Source organism: Drosophila virilis, unplaced genomic scaffold, assembly GCF_030788295.1.
Source record: "Drosophila virilis strain 15010-1051.87 unplaced genomic scaffold, Dvir_AGI_RSII-ME tig00001170, whole genome shotgun sequence".
In the NCBI taxonomy this organism is placed as follows: Eukaryota; Metazoa; Arthropoda; class Insecta; order Diptera; family Drosophilidae; genus Drosophila; species Drosophila virilis.
Genome location: NW_027212828.1, coordinates 1,497,240 through 1,516,585, shown reverse-complemented (window position 1 = coordinate 1,516,585; position 19,346 = coordinate 1,497,240). Strand labels below are relative to the sequence as shown.

The following is a 19,346-nucleotide window of genomic DNA, read 5'->3' as shown; positions in this document are numbered from 1 at the left end:
TTTCCTTTAAGCAGGTGGTCGTAAGTTAAGGCGAAGTGCCCTGTTCTGAGCCGGGTGATAACACTGCAATGTCTATTGTGCCGTGAAGCTGGATATCGGACGAGTTCGTTATTCGGATTAAATTGCTTGAACCTTTGGACGTAAGTGTCCCATTGTGTCAATTTGTCTCTTTTTAGGATATCCTCAATGTTGCGCCATAAGTCTTCTCTGATACCAGGGATGATTGCTAGGAGATTGTCCTGCCAGCTTAGCCGCTGCATCTGCCAGTTCGTTACCTTTTATACCCATGTGCCCTGGCGCCCCAAGGAGTTTTATTTTTGTAGCGTGTTTGATGCATGTTGAATTTCTCACATCAGGCTGTTTTGGTTGTATGTGTTGTTAATGTCATTAGGAGTAGCAAGACTGTCGCTGCATATTATAAAATTTCCATTAAGCTCGAGAACATGTTCGGCGGAATATGTAGAAAAGTATGCAGGGAGCACTTCTGATGAGGCAGCAGTTCCTGATTGGCTCACAACTGCGAAGCTCGTAAGGTCAATTGATTTCGATCCGTTACTGTAGAGCCAACTCCAGTTGGGGAATTTTTCCGTTTCGGCAGCTAACATTTGCTGCAATATACTTTTGAGTGTTTCGGATTTTTATACCCTGAACCCATTAAAAATAAGTAATCAGTAATAATACAATATAATTTGTGCAAAATGCAAATGTATGTAACAGGCAGAAGGAAGCATCCCCGACCCCATTAAGTATATATATTCTTGATCAGCATCAAAAGCCGAGTCGATCTAGCTATGGTTGTTTGTTTGTCCGTCCGTCCGTTTATTTGTTCGTCCGTCCGTATGTTTGAACGCAAAGCTCTAAGAACCTATAAGAGCTAGAGACTTTAGATGTAGGTCCTCCTAGTGCCTGCGCAGATCGAGCATGTTTCTGATAATCGATAACTTACTCCGTTTCCAAGCAATCGATAAAAATCGATATGGAAATCCTGTTTTTTGAGAAAATTGGGTAAATAATAAGAGCTAGAGTCACCAAACATGACATCGACCTCGTACGCAAAGAGTTGTAATTTCTTATATTTTGGTATTATGTTATTGAGGGAAAACAATAACACCAAGAGACCCTTGTGTTATGCCGTTGTCTAATTTATAGAAATTAGTTAAGGTGTTATTAACTCTAAAACGGATGGATCGCTTGGTCATGTAAGCCTTAACGCGGTTGAAGGTCTTAGGACCCACTCCCACCGGGAAAGTTGCTCCAGTACAGTGTGCACTCCAACGCGCTCAAATGCCCTTTCGAAATCAGTAGCCAGGATTTTTGATTGAAAGGGCATCTGAAGCGTAATGATGGTTATTCAATAGGGAGTGAATAGTACTGTGCTGTTGTTTGAATGCAGTTTGGTTGGAGCTGATAAGTTTGTTTTTGGATATGAACCAAATGAACCTTTTGGCAAGAATTTTTTTCAGTGTTTTGCTCAAGCAGGAGAGTAGGGATATGGGACGAAAGGTTGATAATTCGTGGGAAGGTTTGTTTGGTATAAGGATTGAGATTATTGTGGCCGTTCTCCAAGCGTGCGAATAGTTACCCCCATCTAACAGTATGTTGTAAATTTCAAGCATTCTTTTCTTTCCTTCTATTGGTAAGTTTTGAAGCATAGTGTATGAGATGCGGTCATATCCAGGAGTTTTCCCTTTAGCGTGCTGCAGGGCTAATTCTAGTTCCATCAGTGTGATCTGAGATTCAAGGTACTTAGAATTTGAGGATATGTGGTTAGGCAGATATGCGTGAAAGAGAAAGTTTTCCTTATTAACTTTATACACATTTGAGAAGTTTTCATTCCTGGAATTATTGGACCACATAGCTCCAAATGCATTGCCAATGTCTACCGAATTTTGGAGCTCTACATTGTTGTCTCTGATGGATTTGAAAGGCCCTGGGAATATCCCTACTAATTTGTTGATATCGGCCCATATATTTTTGGTTGTGGAAATTGGGCTTATGGTAGAGGTGAAACTGCTAAAAGATTCTCGTCTTGCCCTAATAGCTTCTCTTTTAAACAGGGCTATCGCTGTTTTGTAAGCTACTAGATTGGTACAGTTTTGAAAGGATTTATAGCTATGTCAGAGAACTTGCTTTTGTTTTCTCAAGTTCTCAGTTGAGAGTGATTGACGTGTTTTACTTGTGCTCCAAGATTTTTATATATTTTTGCGCTTTAATCCTGCTTTTTATTTCAAAATTTTGCATTTTTCGGTGCTTTATTTAAAAAGCTTTTACAAACTGTGCAAAGTGTTATCTGTTGTGCAGCGTAGGTCTGTTAATTATTGCTTTTATAAAACGGGGCGTCAGTTCCGTGTTTTTGTTATTGCCTGTATTGATTCTTCTGCTTTGGTGCTCCCCTGTGCATACACTTGTTTGTGCGTGTGTTCGCTGCATACTTTCTGCTTGTGCTTCGCGCTCTCGCAAATTTTTTCTATTGCTTTTCGCTCCAAACAATTTGTTTGTGTACGAATAATAGTTTTTTGAGTGTTTGCTTGCTCTATCTTGTGCACCGTTTTCGTTTTGCTCTGCGCTCTCGCAACTTGCATACGCATTTAATAATTATGTCGTGCTGTAAGAAACAAGCTGTAAGAAATAAGCAATTTGTTAATTGCTGGCTGTGTGAGAATATGATGCATGTAAATGTATAGGTCTCACTGGGCGTGATTGCGACAAGATCGCTGCAATTGCCAAGAACGGCTGCGGCGGCTTGCATTGGTCGTGCCCCGAAAGCATCGGCAAGCAAATTGATTTCTTCAGAATGTTTAATTCTGTGAGAAACCAATTCTTAAAATTGAATAATGTGGCTAAGCAACCTCGAGTTTCGAGTTGCTTGGCAATATAAATTCGAGTCCCCAACCAATCGCCGGTTGGAGCCTCAACTTTTGCAATTACCCTGTACGTCTGTTCAGACACCTGCGACTTTCTTGTCCCTTCCGAGCAACAATGTTGTCTTTATCGCCTTCTCCAAGCGACTGTTCAATTACCCCTGTTTCAACCCCCATACTAGTCCCAGTAGAGCCCGTACTTGATACCGTCCCAGTTAATCAAACTGCCTCAGCCCTGTCAGCTCCTGGCCGCAATGGTAGACCTGCGCGCAATCTTGCCCAGATTGTTAAAGACAATCATTGTGCCTCTTTAGCTCCTCCAACTCCTGTATTACCTACAGCCACATCAGCGCCTACTTTAACGGTAGTTGCCCCTCGTAGGCAAGTTTTTGTGTCTCGACTTTCGTCGGACACCACTTCTGAGTCATTGGCAGCCTATATTGCTAGCAAATCTTCTGCTAGCGTGTCAATAAAAAATTTAATTTCTCCACCCCTCGTGAAATATCATCATTAAAAATAAATGTTTCACATGATATGTTCCCAATCATTTGTGATCCCAAATGTTGGCCTCCACACATGATTGTTCACGAGTTCAAACCTAAAAAGCGTAACCAGCCTGTCACCCTTCCAGTCCCTTCAATACAGGGTACCATTTCTGCCCCAAAAAACTAGCTTCATCTTCTGACCAAATCTTTATTCATTATCAGAATGTTAGAGGTCTCATTTCAAAGCTTAAAAATCTTTTCATGACCAGCACTTCCTTCATTTCGGATATAATAGCATTTTCAGAAACATGGTTAAACTCAACCATATCTGATTTTGAGATTTTACCGAATAACTTTATTTTGTTTAGAAATGATCGGCCGACTCGAGGTGGTGGGGTGTTAATTGCCGTTAAAGCCGCTCTCCAGTCTAAACTATTCTGTTTTAGTACGCCTACTGACGCTGAGATTGTCTCAGTTAAGGTGTCTTTTGCTACACGGAATATCTATGTAACATGCTCTTATGTCCCACCTTCTTCTGATATTCAACTTTATATGAAACATATTACTTGTATTAAAGAAGTTTCTTCACACGTGCGTGATAATGATGTTGGGTGATTAGGTGATTTTAATTTGCCGAACATCTCTTCGTCATTATAAACTGCTGAAAATTATCTAGACTGCATGCTTGATCTTTCGTTGATTCAAATCAATTCAATTTCTAATCATTTGAATAGAACACTTGACCTTGTATTTGTTAACGACTACCTTATTTTTAATGTGTCTAGGTCCCTTCCTTTATTTCTTCCTGAGGATGTCTATCATCCTACTTTAGAGATTGCAATGCTAAATTGTAATCCTTTCATTTCGTGCTCATCAGCCAATAAGCCCCGCTATTGCTTTCGCAAAGGAAATTATTCTTTGCTGAATCAGCTTATTTATGCAACCGATTGGTCTTTCTTATATGACAGTTGATATGAATACAGCCATTAATTTTTTTTATATCACCCTAAACTCCCTCTTAGATGTGTGTATTCCTAAGTCAATTCCTTCGACTACTTTTTCAAAATCACCCTGGCTTACTCCCAGATTATCACATCTAAAAAATGTAAAATCCAAATATTTTAAAAAGTTTAAAAAGTCTGGTTCGTGTACAGACTTGGCTAAATATTCCATAGCCAAGTCTAACTTCTTTCTTCTTAATTTTCAATGCTATGAGAATTATCTAACTCGTTGTAAAAGGCAATTTGCCCAAAATCCGAGACAGTTTTATAATTTTGTAAACTTTAAGCGTATATCTTCAAGTTTGCCATATTCTTTTTCTCTTTGGATGGATAAAGCTAGCAATGACACTGATTCTGCTAACCCCTTTGCTAATTTTTTCTGATCATGTCTACTCAAGGAGTGTAGTTCTTCCCCTCTTTATCCATTGCTAAAGCTTTTTATTCTATCCCTTGAAACTTCTGTCTTTCCATCTCTTTGGAAAGAATCTTATATCATTCCTCTTCACAAGAAAGGTGGGAAGTCTGATATACAAAATTACAGGGGCATTGCAAAACTGTCCGCTATTCCGAAATTATTTGAAAAAATAATCACTTCGAATTTGCAGCATTTCTGCAAATCAGTTGTTTCCCCTGTTCAACATGGATTCGTAAAGAATCGGTCAACTACGACCAATCTGCTTGAGTTTACTTCCTTGGTAAATGATGCTTTCCTTTCGAAGATGCAATCTGATGTCATTTACACTGACTTCAGTAAGGCGTTTGACTCTGTGCACCATGACATTATACTTTTTAAACTTGGCCGAATAGGTTTCCCTCTGTCTCTTTTACTTTGGATTAATTCTTATTTAAAAGGTAGGACCCAAAGAGTAATACTGAGGTTGACTACCTCTAAAAGGGTTCACGTTACTTCTGGTGTTCCTCAAGGAAGTCATCCTGGACCTTTACTCTTGACTCTTTTTATAAATGATCTTCCCTCTGTTATATCACATGCCCGTGTACTCATGTATGCGGGCGATGTCAAACTTTTTCTATCATACACTAACCCCCTACATCATTCTCGTCTACAAGACGATTTGAACGCTATGCAACTTTGGTGTTCGGCCAATCAATTGCATCTAAATTGTTCAAAGTGTATGTTTATGACATTTAATCGTACTACACCTTATCTTGTCAGTTATACAATCGACAATATCCCTTTGCAACGTATACTAACAGTTAAGGATCTAGGCGTTATTTTCGATTCTAAACTCTGTTTCAATCTTCACATAGATACCATTGTTAATGAGGCAAAAGGTGTACTTGGATTCAATAAGCGATGGTCTAAAGAGTTTAACCATCCTTTTATAACAAAACTTCTGTACATCTCTCATGTTCGGCCTATCCTTGAATATTGCTCTTGCATCTGGTCTCCACAGTATAAAAACAGCCAGGATCGTATTGAATCTGTTCAGAAGCAATATCTGCTTTTTGCCATACGAGGTTTAAATTGGGACCCTAATCTTCGGTTGCCATCCTACTTCAGCAGACTGCTTCTTCTCAACCTTCCGTCGTTAACCAACCGTAGGACAATTCTCGGTGTTGTCCTTCTACACAAGTTGATTATTGGCGACATAGATTCTCCTTTTCCGCTAGGCCGGCTTCAATTCTCTGTTCCGGCTAGACCGACCAGAAATTATCGCCCCTTATTACTATCTACGTGCACAACAGACTACTCATGCACAATCCTTTTCGTGTGCTATGTAAAAATTATAATAGTTTGCATAACGAACTTTCTCTACCCCTAGTAAAAACGTTGCTTTCAGGATACTTTGCTAGACTTTATTAACAATCTTCTTACTTTCTTTTTTCCTATTTATTGTATTTTCTTTATTAATATAGCAAATTAAAATTAGTTTTAATTTTACTTGAGAACACTTTTTTCCTACTTACAACCTTCTGCTTAGATGTAGGCTCTAATAGCGTCACTGACAAAATTAGCTGTGAAAAGGGGCACAGCTGGCCGGTCTGGCAAATAAAAAAACCTCCATCGGTCGGTGATGCTATTTAGAAAATTGTATTACTTAACTAGGCTTTTAGCATATAATTCTATTGTATAATCTATTGAATAATGAGGAAGACACTCGTTTTATCGACCATTAATAAATAAATAAATAAATATCTTGGAAACTTGGGCTGAACCACACAATGTTCCTTACTGTTCTTTGAGATTAGTTTGTGAAATGGCTACATTGGCTGCTGTTTTTATAATTGAAGGTGGGAATTTTCAGGTTTTATATGTGTGAGAAGGTTAATAGTAATAGGGAAATGATCGCTCCCGAGTACGTTTCGGCCAAAGAACCATTTGCAGAATAGTACGAGGGTTGCAGACGCCATACTTAGGTCGATATTAATAAGGGAGCTGTGGGTAGAATGGTGGGTGGCAGAGCCGTCACTTAGAATGGCTAAGTTTGTTTTTACCATGAGATCTTCAACCTTATAACCTCTGGGGTTCCGGGAGCAGCACACCCAAAGCGGACCTCAAGCGTGAACTAGAAATATTTTTATTTTTGTTGATTATAAGTTGTTATAAAAATTTAGTAGTTTTAGGCGAGAGGCCAAGACTCTCGTAGTCATCATCGAATGTTCCGTTTGTGCTATTTTTCTGTTAATTTTGCTGATAAGTCAGCGGCGTGGAGGAGGTGTTCAGTGTTGTTGTTGTTGTTGTTTCTTTATTTGAATCAGACATTGTGTTATCTTTGGTTGGTTTGTTGTGATTTGGGCTAGTATTTTTGCTTTTGTTGTTGTTTTGTTCGGAACAGTAGTTAAGCTTCGCGCATTGTGAATTTTTTGTAGTCTTGATTTTCAGAATTTTTCTTTGCTGCTGATATTTGTGACATTGGCGAGAGGAGAATGGGTGCTTTTCTCAGCAGCTAACGCATTTCGATTGTGTGCAGGTGTCAGGTGAATGGGGAGCCAAAGCGCAATTCACACAACGTGGATTGTTTTTGCAGTGTTTGTTTGATTTGCACCTCGTACCTCAACCGCATGCAATTCAATATCAATTTTGCTGGGAAGGTGGTATAGATCAAAAGTGACCAGAATAACTTAAGAGGGTTTAGTGCCTTTGTCCGTGGTTTTGGTGAATTTGAAGATATGGCTGATTTCTTCTATGCTTTCTTCGTTGTTGATATCGGAGATATATGGAGCGTATATTGTCCCTTTAACTTGGTTTAGAGTTGCATGCATGTTGCATGTGATGTCGCAAATGCCCGGTAACGGAGGACGGTTGATGAATTTGTCTGCCTCGCTTTGATTTTTAATTATCCCCAGTAAGTTGCCGTCACGCAAGCTGGTGATGGAGGTGATGTTTTTGGATATAAGACGTAGTGCGTTGTAAACGGCAATACAGGAGAAATCTGAGATTTTTTTCTAGTTGTATTTGGATGCGATTACAATGTACTCGGGGTATTCGGAAGTTATTGTTGAAAGTTCGGGGAATGTCAAATCTTCTTTTTGTCTCTTTTTTCACGGGGGGCTATCAGAGAGCAACGCACACTAATTGCCCCTCAGATTAGGGGCCGGAGGGGGAGGTCCCATAGTTAGATGGATAAAGCTTTAGTTATAAGAGCAAAGACTTAACTACATTCGCGAAAGAATGTGAGAAAAATAATCAATGATTGACCGCGTGGGTCGCAAACGAAATACACCAATTAGACTCTACTAATAAGAAAATGACGTCTGCCCGCAATGAGAGCTAGCCGAAGACTGAGGTTATTAATAAGTGAATTTTTATACACAGTACCCTTGTCTGTTATGAACTTCTTCATAGGACCGTACTTTAGTACAAATGATTCAAATATTGCTTTGGCTACTGTTTTTGCGCTATTATCTGCTACTGGTATTGCAACAAGATATTTTGTAAGGTCGCATATTATAGTTAATGCATACTCATTGCCATTCTCGATGTAATGGGCCGATGGTATCAATTAAAACAGTGTCAAAAGCTGTGTTTGGGGTGTTGGTTATAATCATGGGGGCTTTTATATATGTTGTAGTTTTAGCTCCTTGGCAGTCTAAACACGTTTTTAAAACAGTTTTTTATGGTTTGTGTAATTTTAGGAAAATAGTATAGTTTCATTATTTTTGATAAGCTACGCGTAATCCGTGTATGGCCTCCTTCTATTGGGTCGATATGATATTTTAACAGGATTGCATCGATTTAACTTTCGTCATTTTTGTCTACTTGTGTCACCTTTTGTAATAGCGCTATATTTATATTTAGTAGATGTTTGTTGGCCTTATTTTTAAAATCATTTGGAGTGACAAATTAAAAAAATTTTTCACTTGGTGACATCTATAAGTTAATCATTTTGCGTATCCCGGCCTCTGAAATAGGCCTTTGAAAAAATTGACCTAAACTGAATTTTTTATTAGTATATAAATATTTAGCTGAAATTGTGAAATAATCTGGTTTTCTCTTTTGAGTAAACATTTGAAATTATACATTTTTGTTTTTATTCGCGGCACCCATTAAAAATGTGTAAAAGGGTATGTTGTTTTTGTCCAAAATCCAAATGTATGTAACAGGCAGAAAGAAGCAACTCTGACCCCATAAAGTATATATATTCTTGATCAGCATCAATAGCCGAGTTGATCTAGCCATGTCCGTCTGTCTGTCTGTCCGTCTGTCCGTCCGTCCGTCGGTCCGTATGTATGAACGCAAGGATCTGAGAACCTATAAGAGCTAGAGACTTGAAATTTTAGATGTAGGTGCTCCTAGTGCCTGCGCAGATCGAGTTTGTTTCCGATAATTGATAATCGATAACGTACTCCGTTTCAAAGCAATCGATTAAAATCGATATCGATATCCTGTATTTTAGGCAATTTTGGTAAATAATAAGAGCTAGAGTCAGCAAACTTGACATATAGCTTCTAAAATTGAATAAATATATGCATTTGATGTTGGAAGAAGAGGGTTCAGGGTATCCCTAGTCGGGAGTTCCCGACTAGAACCCCTTACTTGTTACGAATTTCTTTGCGTCACTATTACTAACGACCTCGTAGACATTGGGCTCATATATTTTATCATGCCTTTTCGTTGATCTTCTTTGTTCCATCAATATATTTCTGTTTATTTGTATTAAGTCTTCTACGTTTATGCGAAATAATGCATCCGCAACCTGGTTGTCCTTCCCCTTGAGGTATTCAACTACTGTAAATTGATACTCTTCTATGTCTTATCTTGTTCTTGTATATTTTGAGTAAGGATTCTTCATTGAAAATAAGTATACTGGTATATAGTATAAGTATCATAGACCGATCTGTTCTTTCTTCGAAATGCCTTCCATAGATATAGGGTCTGAAATGTTTTATTGCCCAGTGTATTGCTGCTAATTCCTGATCTGTAGTCGATTTATTACTTTCTCCCTGTGTGAATGGGCTTATGTCTTTTGAAAGTACTGCACCACATGTATGTTTACTTACATCTCTAGCTATGCAAAGTTCTTTGCTAAAAAAAGGGTATTGCAATAATGCTGGCTTCATCCATGCCTTAGTAAGCGTGAACTATCTGCATCTCAACAGTTGGATAGTTTTTAATTACATCATACTTTTTATCATCCGGAAGGATGCCATGGTCTATACATTAATGGCCAAGAAATGTTACCTCGTGCATAAAGAATGAATATTTCTCTGAGGTTAGTTTAAGGTTGAGATTTTCTCCAAAGTTCAAATATACCTGTAAGATTTTTGAACATGTGCTGTTCAGAGTAACCAATAACAACTAAATCATCCATGTAGAGAAATGCTTGCGATAGTTCTAGACCAGAAAGAGCAAGATGCATCATTCTAATAATTGTGTTTGGGGCTATGTTTAGACCATAGGGTAATCGCGTGAAATGAGCCAGTGATCATAGAAAACGATGTTATATTTTCAGATTTATTTTCTAGTTATATTTGGTGGAATCCAGACGTAAGGTTCAGATACGACAAATCTTTCACTCTTCCTAATTGATCTAACATTTAAACTATTCTAGGTAATGAATATTTATCTGCCAGAAGTTTTTATTTACTTGCCGATAATCCACTATTACCCGCCATTTTTATACCCTGAACCCATTAAAAATGGGTATAAGGGTATATTGTATTTGTGCAAAATCCAACAGGCAGAAGGAAGCATATCCGACCCCATTAAGTATATATATTCTTGATCAGCACCAATAGCCGAGTCGATCTAGCCATGTCCGTCTGTCTGTCCGCCCGTCCGTCCGTCCGTATGGATGAACGCAAGGATCTCAGAACCTATAAGAGCTAGAGACTTGAAATTTTAGATGTAGGTGCTCCTAGTTCCCGCGCAGATCGAGTTTGTTTCCGATAATCGAGAACTTACTCCGTTTCAAAGCAATCGATTAAAATCGATATCGGCATCCTGTTTTCTGTTGGATAAATAATAAAAGCTAGTTACCAAACATGATATGTTGATTCTAGAATATTATATATTTTTTAAGTATCTTTCATTTTATACCTATCGCCACCTCCCCGCTACCACCACAGAGCTATAAATCAAGTTTATAACCCAACTTTTATTGCCAACCCATTTAAAACAACAATTTAAATGCAATTGACTTTTTCAGAATACACAAATATTCTATGATATAATAAGATATACTGTAGAAAATTTCATACAGATCGGTTAAGAAAAACCAAAGTTATATGCAACTGCGCAATTGAATGGGGCAGCAGCTTTAAGAATTTCTGTATTCATGTACACACACACATTCATGCGCGTCTGCTTCGCATTCTAACAGCATGGTAATTCCATCTTTTCTTTGTAATGTTATTTAAGTTCCTTTTTTTATCATAAGTACTTAATTGTTGGTGTGGCTGCTGAGTAGAGGCATAGCAGGTGGTGCGGTCTGTCGCGAGCTCGAGCCCTACCGGGGAAAGTATTATTATTTTTTTTTTTGCTGGTGTGGCTGTTGAGTAAAGTTAACAGCAAGTAATGCGGTCAGTTGCGAGTTCGAGCCCTGCCAAGGGAACTTTTTATACCCTGAACCCATTAAAAATGGGTATAAGCAAAGACAATAAAAACACTAAGAGAAGTAACGCCATACAACAAAATGCTACTATGCAGCTTGATTTTTGAAAATTGAGAACGAAATCTGTAGCATTGCGCTCTCACAGCCGAGAGAACGAAAAAGCTAAAAATAAAATTTGCTCTCAGCTTCGGCTCGGTCAGGGCCGTGCAAGCAATTATGTTTGTCTGCTTGTGAATATACATACATAACAGCATATTTGAATGTGTTGTTATCCACTTCTCTGGCAAAGTCTCTGGCTGGTCAACATTTGCATCGACTTAGAAATACATATTTGCTACGGAGCCAACCTCAGTACACAAAATGAATTGATCTATCAACACAAATTCGGGATAGGTCATGATCTACGCAAGAAAACTAACAAAATTAGTTTCTTGCAAGCTTAAGCCAGGGCAGTGAATAACAACACATACATACATACTTTAAAGTTCTTATGCATGTGTAATTCACGCATACAACCAAAGGTGCTTGCACGCCATTGACTGAGACAAGAACTTTTCTCGAGCATACACTGTCCAAAAAGAAACGTGAAATCAATCTATGTGTGCTATTTTCTTAACATAGTTATTGCGCAAGAAGCGCCTTGTGTAAAAATTATAAAAGTTCTTAAATTTGCCTGTAAAATGATTTGTTAATATCTAGGGTAATATATCATTTAAATAAAGCACGTATTTCATGGATAAAGCACAAGCACTTTGCGTCGATCGTAAAGTTCTCAACTTTTTCGCTCTATGTACTTCAGAAACAAAGCAGCATCGACCAGCTTTGCTGAAGGCAGGCTGGCGACTAACTTCGTAGCTCGTGTCAGCATCAGCAAGCCGCGACTTCGGCATTCGTTCGTCTGGTCTTTGGAGAACGAACAACCAGTCGACAGGCATGCCGTACGAAGCCTCAAAGGCCAAATGAAAGGCCAGGCTAGAAATTTTGTGTCGCATTAAAATGTATGGGCGTTACTCATCTTTGTGTTTATATTGCCTTTGGTATAAGGGTATATTGTATTTGTGCAAAAGCCTAATGTATGTAACACTCAGAAGGCAGCATCTCCGACCCCATAAAGTATATATATTCTTGATCAACACCAATAGCCGAGTCGATCTTGCCATGTCCGTCTGTCCGTCCGTCCGTCTGTCCGTATGTATGAACGCAAGGATATCAAAACCTATAAGAACTAGAGACTTCAACTTTTAGATGCGTTTTGTTTCCGATAATCGATAACTTAACTTCCAAACCTGCGAATGAAAGTTCGCGTCTTGGCGTGAATCTTCATCACATAAGGTATGCGTTGATCACGAATCAGTCAGTCAGTCAGGACATATAGTTTTACATACATAAATTTACATATGTATGATTCTCGTAGATCAGTTCAGTACTTTTGGTTGCGTTATTTACAATTATTTAAATGTCATTCAAAAAATTTAAGAATCATCATCTTTTTTTACAGTCATGGTACGACTACAAATTAAGGTGGGAACCCAAAGAATATGGCGGAGTCCATATGCTACACGTTCCGTCTGATCACATTTGGAGGCCAGACATTGTACTTTACAATAAGTAAGTAACAAAATAAAAATTGGTTGTATTGAATGAATGGCCATTAGATTACAATTTTTAAATTAGTTTTAATGTATCTATATGTTTCAAAGCATTCAAAATTTGACTGCGGATTCGCAGGATCAGATAGCACAAAGCAATTTTAAATTTTAAGAAGTATATAAATTCCTTTGTATAAGTTTAAAAATCGGAATATTTGCATTATTTTTAAAATGAGTCTTCGAGGTTCTGGAGCTTAAATATCCTTGCAGACATGGTACATCTGATACCATCCTTAATGCAGTCTTTTACAAGAACATATGTTGAAATAGGGCGGACCACTTACTATATAATGACCCTTTTTCAAAGTCAAAAAAATTTTTTTTTATTTGTTAATGATCGGAAAAAACGATTATCCTCCTAATTATTTAATGGATAATAATATAAAAATTAGATGTCCAAAGCCTAATTAGAATACACAATTTTCCTATAGCATCACCGACACGATGGAGGTGTTTTATTTGCCCGTCCGGCCAGTTATGCTCATTTTCATAATTCATTTTGTCAGTGACGTTATTACAGCCTACAGAGTACTAAGGTATAAATAGCGAAAATATTATTTCTAAATAAATATTATTATTAATGCTAATTTACTATATTATTTAAGAAAATCAAATAAATGGGGAAAAAAAATGAATCAAGTTATTAAGGGAAAGAAAGTTCGAATGAAATAGCTTGATACAAACTATTGTATTTTTGCACAAGACGCGAAATGGATTGTGTACAGAGTAATATTTTCTGCGCGTAGGAAAAGGGGCGATAATTTCTGGTAGGTCTGGACGGATCAGAGAATTGAAGACGCCCTAACAGAAAAATAAATCCATGTCTCAGCTTAGAATCTAAAAGAACGCCTAGATCCTTAACAGATAGTATACGTTGCAATGAAGTCTTGCCGATTGTACAAATGACAGGATAAGGTGTAGTAAGATTAAAGGTCATAAGCATACACCTGGAATAATTAAGATGCAATTGATTGGCCGACCACCAAAGTTGCATAGCGTTCAAATCATCTTGTAAACGTATGTGTTAGCTATAGAAGGCAAATGCAAAAATTGGGACGGCAAACGGTGACTTGGTGGAGACTCAAATTTTAAATTAATTAAAACAATTGATCATTTTTTTTTATTAAAAAAAAAAAACACATCTTTTTATTTGTAGTGCTGCTTAAGAACTAACTTGACAAAATTTGGCCTAATATTTATATATATTTATTTATTATTTTATGTTGTCGCCGTTAGCTTGTCGCCTCTGCTACTGCTGTCGCCGTTTCCGCTTCATTGGTTGGTGTCAAGTGGCCATGTTGAAGCCCAAGGTGGAGCTGTCACGACGGCTCATAGGAATCCGCTGGGTGCATGATTAGTATTTGTAATAACTGTTCTTAACTCCTCCTCCTTTAAATGCGGACATCCTCGGACGCGATGTAATAGCGTGTTTGGGTAAAGTTGGAGTGTTCTATTGGAATGGCTTCTGCTCGAGTAGCGTCCCCGATGATTTGTTGCGAGATGCTTCTTTGCCTAATCAGGCGAACGATTACTGCCACTATTGAAATGAGCAGTGTGTTTGAGAGCGTAACGTTCACGGTTGTCGGATTGGTGTTGCTGCACCTTTTGTGTTGTTAATATTGATTTCGATAGAACTTCGTCGCCTTTTGTTTGTTCTTCTATTAATAGAAGCAAGGGTGGAGTTGCTTCTGCGAACATCATTGTTTTCGACACGTACTCGTCTTCTCAAATTCTTACTGTACAGTTATCGAATTAGATATGGAATGTCCCCCTTAAAGTCATTGTCTCCTTATCGATGCCGATACTTTTGAACTTTTGAAATCGTTAAGGGGAATCGTACCGGTAAAATGTTCTTCGTGTGGGCACATGTTGGCTATTAGCTATTGTATAATCAGCCACCTGGCTTCTCAGCAGATATGTAATATGTGTCGTTTCTAAATTCTACCAAGTTTTTTTTTTCAACTTAAAATAATGCTTTTACCGCTCGTTGCTATTTTAATCGTAGCTAATTCTAATAATTCTTCTGCGGCTTGTTGTATTTTCGATTTCTATTTCATACTAAATGACAGAACTTATTGTGTTTGTTTTAGTCCAATCGATAGCGTAAAATGAATTATTTAATTCTTCTTTTAAAATACGAAGCTTATATTTTAGAATAGTAGCTTTTTCTTCTTTAAGCATTTTGTTTTCAGTTTCGGATTTTATTATATTATTTGCTACTTCGCTTAATTCATTAATTCTTTTGCTTGAAACTCTATAACTAATTGATTATTATTGTTCTTAAATTGTTCGTTCATTTTAGTGATAAATATTCGTGGTCTTTGTGGTCCGGTGTACCGATCAACCATTTCCATGCTGTGGGCAGTGCCTCTAACTTTTCGTTGGGTTAGTTTGAGCCGTCGTAGGTCAGTTTCGGCCTTGGAAAGTTCCAAATGCAAGGTTCGGGAAAAATGGGTGTGTTCTTTGTATTTCGTTTAATCAGTTCGATAGGTTACCGAACGGCATTTTGTATTCCTCTACGTATAATTCGTGGATAATTCTGTAAGTGCCGTACAAAATACGGCTGCAGCGCCTGCTTTTATCGGAATAAGCTGCGAGTGTGAGTAGACTAGGATATTTGTCGGCAAGAATAGCCTGTGGAATATAATGTTGATATTATTTTTGTGGATAATTCTACCATTTTGTGTTTTGATATTAGTTTTTCTATTTTCTGCTACTTTTTCTTTTCAGTACTTTGGTGCGATTTTGAGGCTAATCTTTTATTTATCGTGACATATACTGTGCCTCCTGTCTTATACCGTTTAATTATTTTTTTCTTGCTGTTATGGTATTGCAAATCTGCATCCTGTTTTTTTCTTAAATTTTTCTGATTTTAGTTGTTGTAACTTATAATTCCTGAGGGTCACTAGTATGCTGAGTTCCGAAAAAATATCTATCGGTCTTGCGTTTACTGTGAAGTGTACGGATGAACGGTTGTATAATTCAACGGCCTTGAACATCAGGTCTTCATCCTTCTTTACACATCTCTTTATTTCGGTCAGAGTTGAATGAAATCTGACCACTGCTTACTGAGTTGTATTGCAGTGTCGTGTAGACGGTTGCTTTCAATTGGTTCTCCAAAAGGAATTTCGACATACCAAAGGCGATCACGACCTCACGAAGTGGCTGCTTGATGTCTTCAGCTGCTTTTGATTTCAAGATTTTTATTTGAGGGTATTTAGAAAATTTGTCTATTGCGGTTAGGACACTTCGTTTGCACCTCGCTTTTGCCGTGCCTATCGTACTTGTTTTCCTTACAAGTTTCGAAGCTTTTTGCCATAGTTTCTATCTTACTTTTAATGTTGGGAAAAATAATTTACTCCAGATTTAAATTTTATTTTGTATTGCACTGTTGTGAGCCTTGGTGTGTTCTTTCATTATTATTTCTGTTTGTTCGTCATGGAAGGTGACGTCTTCTATTAATTTTTGCGTGTATCGTACTTTGTTGGTGCCGAAGGGTAAGAGGTAGATATTCTGGATTTTACCCATTATGTTTTCTGATGTGAATAGTCCATTTACAATTTAAGGGTTAAGCGTTTTCTTTGATATTTGTATTACAAAAAGTTGGTTCTTGTAAACGTTTATTGGAACTTCCATAATGGGAATGAGTTTATGTAACGAGCTATTATCGCTATGTACTGTTGCAGTTGTGCTATTTATTTAAGGGCCTTGGGGATTTCTGAAATAAGTTTCCGCAACTAAGTTTGAAGTCCCTGGCTTGTAACGTAGCTCATGATTGCACTCTTGAAGGTAGCTTTTCCACCTTTTGAGTTTCCCATTACCACAATGGTTGCTAAGAGCGAAAGATAAAGGTTGATAGTCGGTGAATATTATTATTTTTGCAGTTCCGTATAAATACATATGCAAGTTCATTCGTTGCGTAATTTTCTTCTGCTTTGGAAAGTGTACGCGATATGCTGGTGATAGGCTTACCGTCTTGTTCTGAGACTGCTCCTATAACTTGATTTTTTTGAATGCGTCTAGTACGCTGTTGTCAAATGTCACTTTTACTTCATGAGAGACATTTTTGGAGAGTCTGGCATTTTCTCCCCTAAGACGAGTTGTAAGAGTTTTGGCTAATTTTGCATAATCGCGTATAAATCTCGTATAATAACTCGATAAGCCCAGAAAAGAACGCAACTCCTTGAAGGTGGTGGGCATAGGGAACTTTTCTATAGCCCTTACTTTTTAGGAATTGGATTTTCCACCGTTTGTCAATATGGTTAAACTTAAAAAACTAAAAAACTTCGATTTTGAAAAACTCACATTTGTCTATTTGTATTTTCATGTTCGCCTTGCCTAGGGCCGTAAAGATCATTTTTAGGTGTTTGGCGTGATCGTTGTCAGACTGACTATAGACGTTAATATCGTCGATTTAAAAGTAGCATATTCTTGCAACGTGTTCCCTTAGAATGTCATCCAGAACCCCCGGGCGTATTGATGGGGAATTTTCCAGCCCAAATGGAAGTCTGGTAAACTTATATTTACCTCCGTTTACTGCAAATTCTGTTTTTTCTATATCTCTCTCCTTGAGTGGAATTTGATGAAAACCACTTTTCAGATCGAGCACAGAGAAATATTTGTTCTCACCCAAATGTCCGATTATTTCTTCGATTTTAGGGATTGGATACCGATCCGAAATTGTTACCGCCTTAAGTTTCCTATAGTCGATGATTTATACGGCGACCGTGAGAGTCTCATAAAGCCGTCGCGCAAAAACTGATGTAATTATTTTTCTACTTCTCCTCTGAGAGAAGCAAGGTATGGGTAATGCTTGCTATATACCGTAGAGTACGATGTCATTCTTATCTCACCTAACAGTTTCGTGGTGTCGGTCAGTTTTTCGTCTGGGTCTGCGAACAAGTCTGAGTGTGTTTGAGTGATACGAACTGTGACATTTTCATGTGTGTCATATTTTCAGTTTTTATTTTAATAATATTGACCGCTTGAAATGCTAGTTTTTTTTTTTACTTTAATTCTATAGTTACCATTTATTATTAATATGTCGTGTTTAACGTCAATAATAGCGGTAAGCTGTTTAAGGGTATATTTACCTAATATCCTATGGAAAGTTTTAAGTGTGGGTAACAGGAAAGATTTTATTGGCTTATCTTTTGAGATAACAAACTTATTTTTGTTTGTCCACCGAATGAGTTTTATTGTATTGATTCAATAGCATTCATTTTGATTACAACACAGTTAACTTAGGTGGTACTTCGCCAGGACTGGTAGGGTCCTCAGGCTTCATCGTGGACAAACGTCAAATGCGTCTTCTTTGAGTATGGCATCGTCACATAGGTAGTCGGGGGCCCTGTGTCGTGGCTGGAGGGTCTTAAAGGATCTTCTCTTGGGTCTCCGGATTACACACCTCCCAGCGAGGTCTCTTTCTTCCCGGTTACAATGTCGCTCCAAGCGTTCATTGAATCGGTTGCCGAGTGCTTCGACTTGGCTGTCTATAGTCTGTATTTTGAAGTCTGTAACGTACCAGTCAGCGCTTATGCCTGGATGCCATCTATCCAGACTGCTTGAGCCTTGCCACACCTCTGTATGTAGTTGACCGCCTGGTACTTCGGGGTATTGCATTCTCTCATTCCTGGGCCCTATCAGTGGCTACGTACTCACGGTGGGCGGAGTAAAATATTGCTACGTCATCAGAAAAAGTGTCCATCAAGTTTTTGGGGAGGTTTGCCGTGCACAAATTGTAAAGGAAGGGACTCAGTACGCTGCCTTTATATAACCAACCGGGGAGATTGCTGTCCTGACTTTGACTCCAAACTTACGCGCCATTAGATAACAGCGCAGAAGTAGAAAGAAGTGGGCGGGAAGACTTATTTTGTCCTCTACATCCAGTCCAGTGCTGATTTCGGTGTTAAGGTGAATACTTTCACTCATATCTGTCTCTGGCAGACACCAAGATCAGTGCGAGCGTTGATCGGCCCCGGTATTGTGCTGACCACTCTGGCCCTGTTCCCCCAGGGTAACTCTCAGTGCCAAGTGGTCGCTCGGGAGGTCCCAATCGTCAGCGATTGAAAGAAGGTGGTCAGGGATTCCCTGGTAGATAGAGAAGTCTATGCGAGATGGAGTATCTTGTGGGAGAACATGTGGCCGGTATCTTCGCTTGACAATGCGCTAGACTGGTAACTAGTTGAAGGCTGCGTGCATTGCTGCTATTGGCACCCCACAGCCAGTGATGTGACGATCAATCGACGTCTGTTATTTGGCCTGTAATAGACTGCTCCAAAGTTTACGCTACTAACACAGATTTTCAGAGTCGAATATTGGTAAACACGATTTG

At 38.3% G+C, this 19,346-nt stretch overlaps 1 protein-coding gene across 11 annotated transcripts in view; it reads left to right on the top strand.

The window, feature by feature from the left end:
- Positions 1–19,346, top strand: part of nAChRalpha4 (nicotinic acetylcholine receptor alpha4) — a 366,112-nt gene that overhangs the window by 97,492 nt on the left and 249,274 nt on the right. For 10 of the 11 annotated variants that reach the window (XR_011417140.1, XM_070210818.1, XM_032440807.2 and 7 more), the window contains one exon: positions 12,862–12,971. Coding sequence is in view for 9 of the 11 variants with exons in the window: in XM_070210818.1 (XP_070066919.1) it covers positions 12,862–12,971 (110 nt within the window). In the remaining 2 variants the exon portion in view is untranslated. Of the gene's footprint in view, positions 1–12,857; positions 12,972–19,346 lie in introns of those variants that run through there. The other variant, XM_032440810.2, reaches the window with a different exon arrangement.